The sequence below is a fragment of the Arachis ipaensis genome, chromosome B5 (assembly GCF_059453495.1).
Source record: "Arachis ipaensis isolate K30076 ecotype BB chromosome B5, ASM5945349v1, whole genome shotgun sequence".
Taxonomy (NCBI): Eukaryota; Viridiplantae; Streptophyta; class Magnoliopsida; order Fabales; family Fabaceae; genus Arachis; species Arachis ipaensis.
In genome coordinates this window covers 119,572,731-119,575,656 of record NC_142440.1, presented here as the reverse complement: position 1 = coordinate 119,575,656, position 2,926 = coordinate 119,572,731, and the positions used below count along the sequence as shown (strand labels likewise).

The following is a 2,926-nucleotide window of genomic DNA, read 5'->3' as shown; positions in this document are numbered from 1 at the left end:
AACTAAGAATTATTATTGATATTATATCCTGACTAAGAGTTACAAGATAACCATAGCTTGCTTCAAGACAACAATCTCCGTGGGATTCGACCCTTACTCATGTAAGGTATTACTTGGACGACCCAGTGCACTTGCTGGTTAGTTGTGCGGAATTACATAGTGTGAAGTAATTTTCGTGCACCAAACACCTCATGGCCTTTGAGGCCAGAATGAACCTTGAGGGAGTGGGAGACGAGCTAAGATGCCGCGCCTTCCCGGTCACCCTGGCAGGGCCTGCAATACGGTGGTTCAATAACCTCCCGCAGGGCTCGGTGACCGACTTCGCAGACATCAGCCACGCCTTCTTAGCCCAATTCACGACCAGGATCACAAAGGCGAAGCACCCAATCAACCTGCTCGGGGTAACCCAGCGACCCGACGAGTCGACTAGGAAGTACCTAGACAGATTCAACGATGAATGCCTGGAAATCAACGGACTGACGAACTCGGTCGCGAGTTTGTGCCTGACGAATGGACTCCGGAACGAGGACTTCAGAAAGCATCTTACCATGAAACCAGTGTGGAGTATGCAGGAAATCCAATGTGTGGCCAAGGAGTATATCAACGACAAAGAAGTGAGCCGAGTCGTGGCTACCAACAAACGGCAGCCCGCTCACAATCAAGATCGGCACCGCGGAAGCGGAGAAGGACAAAAGGAACACGCCAGAGACGGCGGCCCGAGCAAGGCTCCCAGACCATTTCCTCGTGTTAGGAAGTTCACCAACTACACCCGCCTCACCGCGCCGATCATGGAAGTTTATGAACAAATTGCCGAAAAGGGGATCTTGTCGAAGCCCCGACCACTAAAGGAACGAATAGGGGAAAACCGAAGCCTCTACTGTGACTATCACAAGGGCTATGGGCATAAAACCCAAGACTGTTTCGATCTAAAGGATGCACTGGAGCAGGCCATCAGGGATGGAAAGCTAGCCGCATTTTCCCACCTCATAAGGGAGCCGAGGCGACAAAATCGCAACCACGACGGTGAGGATAGGACTCGGACACCGAAGCGACGCCAAGAACTGGAGGACGACGACCAGGGCCTCACCATAGTGAACGTGGTAACAGCTAGGAATGCAGCACCTAGGTCAAAGTCGGCACACAAGAAAGACGCCAAAGTCCTGGCAGTCTCCTCATCCTCCACACGAAGCACTAGGAAGCTCCCACCCATTTCGTTCGGCCCGGAAGATCAGTGATTCGACGAGATCGGAGAGAGTCCTCCCATGGTCATAATAGCCAGGGTAGGAACTGGTCTCGTCAAACGAATCCTTGTAGATACGGGGGCAGACTCGAACATCATGTTCCGTAATGTGTTCGATGCTTTGGGCCTGAGGGACGCTGACCTACAGACGCACCAGCACGGTGTCGTAGGGCTTGGCGACCATTTCATCAAGCCAGATGGCATAATTACCCTGCCGATCTCACTGGGACAAGGACAGGGGAAGAGAACGGTAATGGCCGAATTTGTGATCCTACGGGACTCCACAGCCTACAACATCATCCTGGGGAGAAAGACAATCAACGACCTAGGAGGAGTCATCAGCACAAGGATGTTAGTAATGAAGTTCATAACTGAAGAAGGGTCAATAGGATCTGTGAGAGGAGACTTGGAAACGGCAGTCACTTGCGACAACGCCAGTCTCTCGTTAAGGAAAAAGTCTAAAGAGGCATCGGGAATATTTCTCGCCGACCTGGACGCCAAAGTCGATGACAAACCGAAACACGAACCCGAAGGGGACCTGGAGAAGTTCAGGGTCGGGAACTCAGAGGAAAAATTCACGTTTGTGAATAGGAACCTCCCCCATGAGTTAAAAGAACCTTTGATAGAAATGATCAGAGCTAATGGCGATTTATTTGCCTGGACACCCGCCGACATGCCGGGCATAAACTCCAGTCTCATGTCGCACCACCTAGCTGTCAGACTGGAAGCCAAACCAGTGGCCCAAAGAAGGAGAAAAATGTCTCAAGAGAGAGCAGAGGAAGTGGCCAGACAGACGGCCGGCCTCCTCGAAGCAGGGTTCATCCGGGAGCTAGACTATTCGACCTGGCTATCAAACGTGGTCCTGGTAAAAAAGCACAATGGGAAATGGAGAATGTGTGTGGACTACTCCGATCTTAATAAAGCATGCCCTAAGGATTGCTACCCCCTTCCCAACATCGACGCACTCGTCGATGCGGCTGCGGGATACCGGTATCTGAGTTTCATGGATGCCTACTCCGATTACAATCAGATACCGATGCACCGGCCAGACGAGGATAAAACGGCGTTCATAACGCCAGGGGGGACCTACTGCTACAGAGTGATGCCTTTTGGCCTAAAGAACGCGGGGGCAACGTACCAGAGACTGATGAACAAAATATTCAGCAACCTCATCGGCAAAACAGTGGAAGTTTACGTGGATGATATCCTCGCAAAAACCACCCGCCCTGACAATCTCATAAATGACCTGGAGAACGTGTTCGCGTCCCTCCGACAACACGGCATGAGGCTCAACCCGCTTAAGTGCGCTTTTGCCATGGAGGCCGGGAAATTCCTGGGATTCATGATAACCCAGAGGGGAGTGGAGGCCAACCCTGAAAAGTGCCAAGCAATACTCCAGATGAGGAGTCCGGGCTGCATCAAAGACGTTCAGCGGCTGACGGGAAGGCTCACAGCGTTGTCCCGATTCCTCGGTGCGTCGGCAGCAAAGGCCCTACCCTTTTTCGCTTTGATGAAAAAGGGAATAGCATTTGAGTGGACCCCCGCGTGCGAAGAAGCCTTCAACCACTTCAAAGAGATTCTAGCAGCACCCCCAGTGCTCGGGAAGCCGAAAGCCGGAGAACCACTCTATCTATACCTAGCCATCACAGAGGGAGCACTCGCAACGGTATTGGTATGGGAAGAAGG

General features: G+C 52.1%; 1 protein-coding gene across 1 annotated transcript; it reads left to right on the top strand.

Annotated features, from left to right (window-relative positions):
- Positions 1 to 209: 209 nt before the first annotated feature.
- On the top strand, positions 210 to 1,235 carry LOC107640834 (uncharacterized). Its single transcript, XM_016344335.1, has one exon. It carries the CDS (start codon positions 210 to 212, stop codon positions 1,233 to 1,235), a length of 1,026 nt encoding a protein of 341 aa, XP_016199821.1.
- Positions 1,236 to 2,926: the final 1,691 nt, after the last annotated feature.

Excerpts from the sequence above, each read along its gene's own strand:
- LOC107640834 (XM_016344335.1), top strand. The coding sequence starts at position 210 with ATGAACCTTGAGGGAGTGGGAGACGAGCTAAGATGCCGCGCCTTCCCG.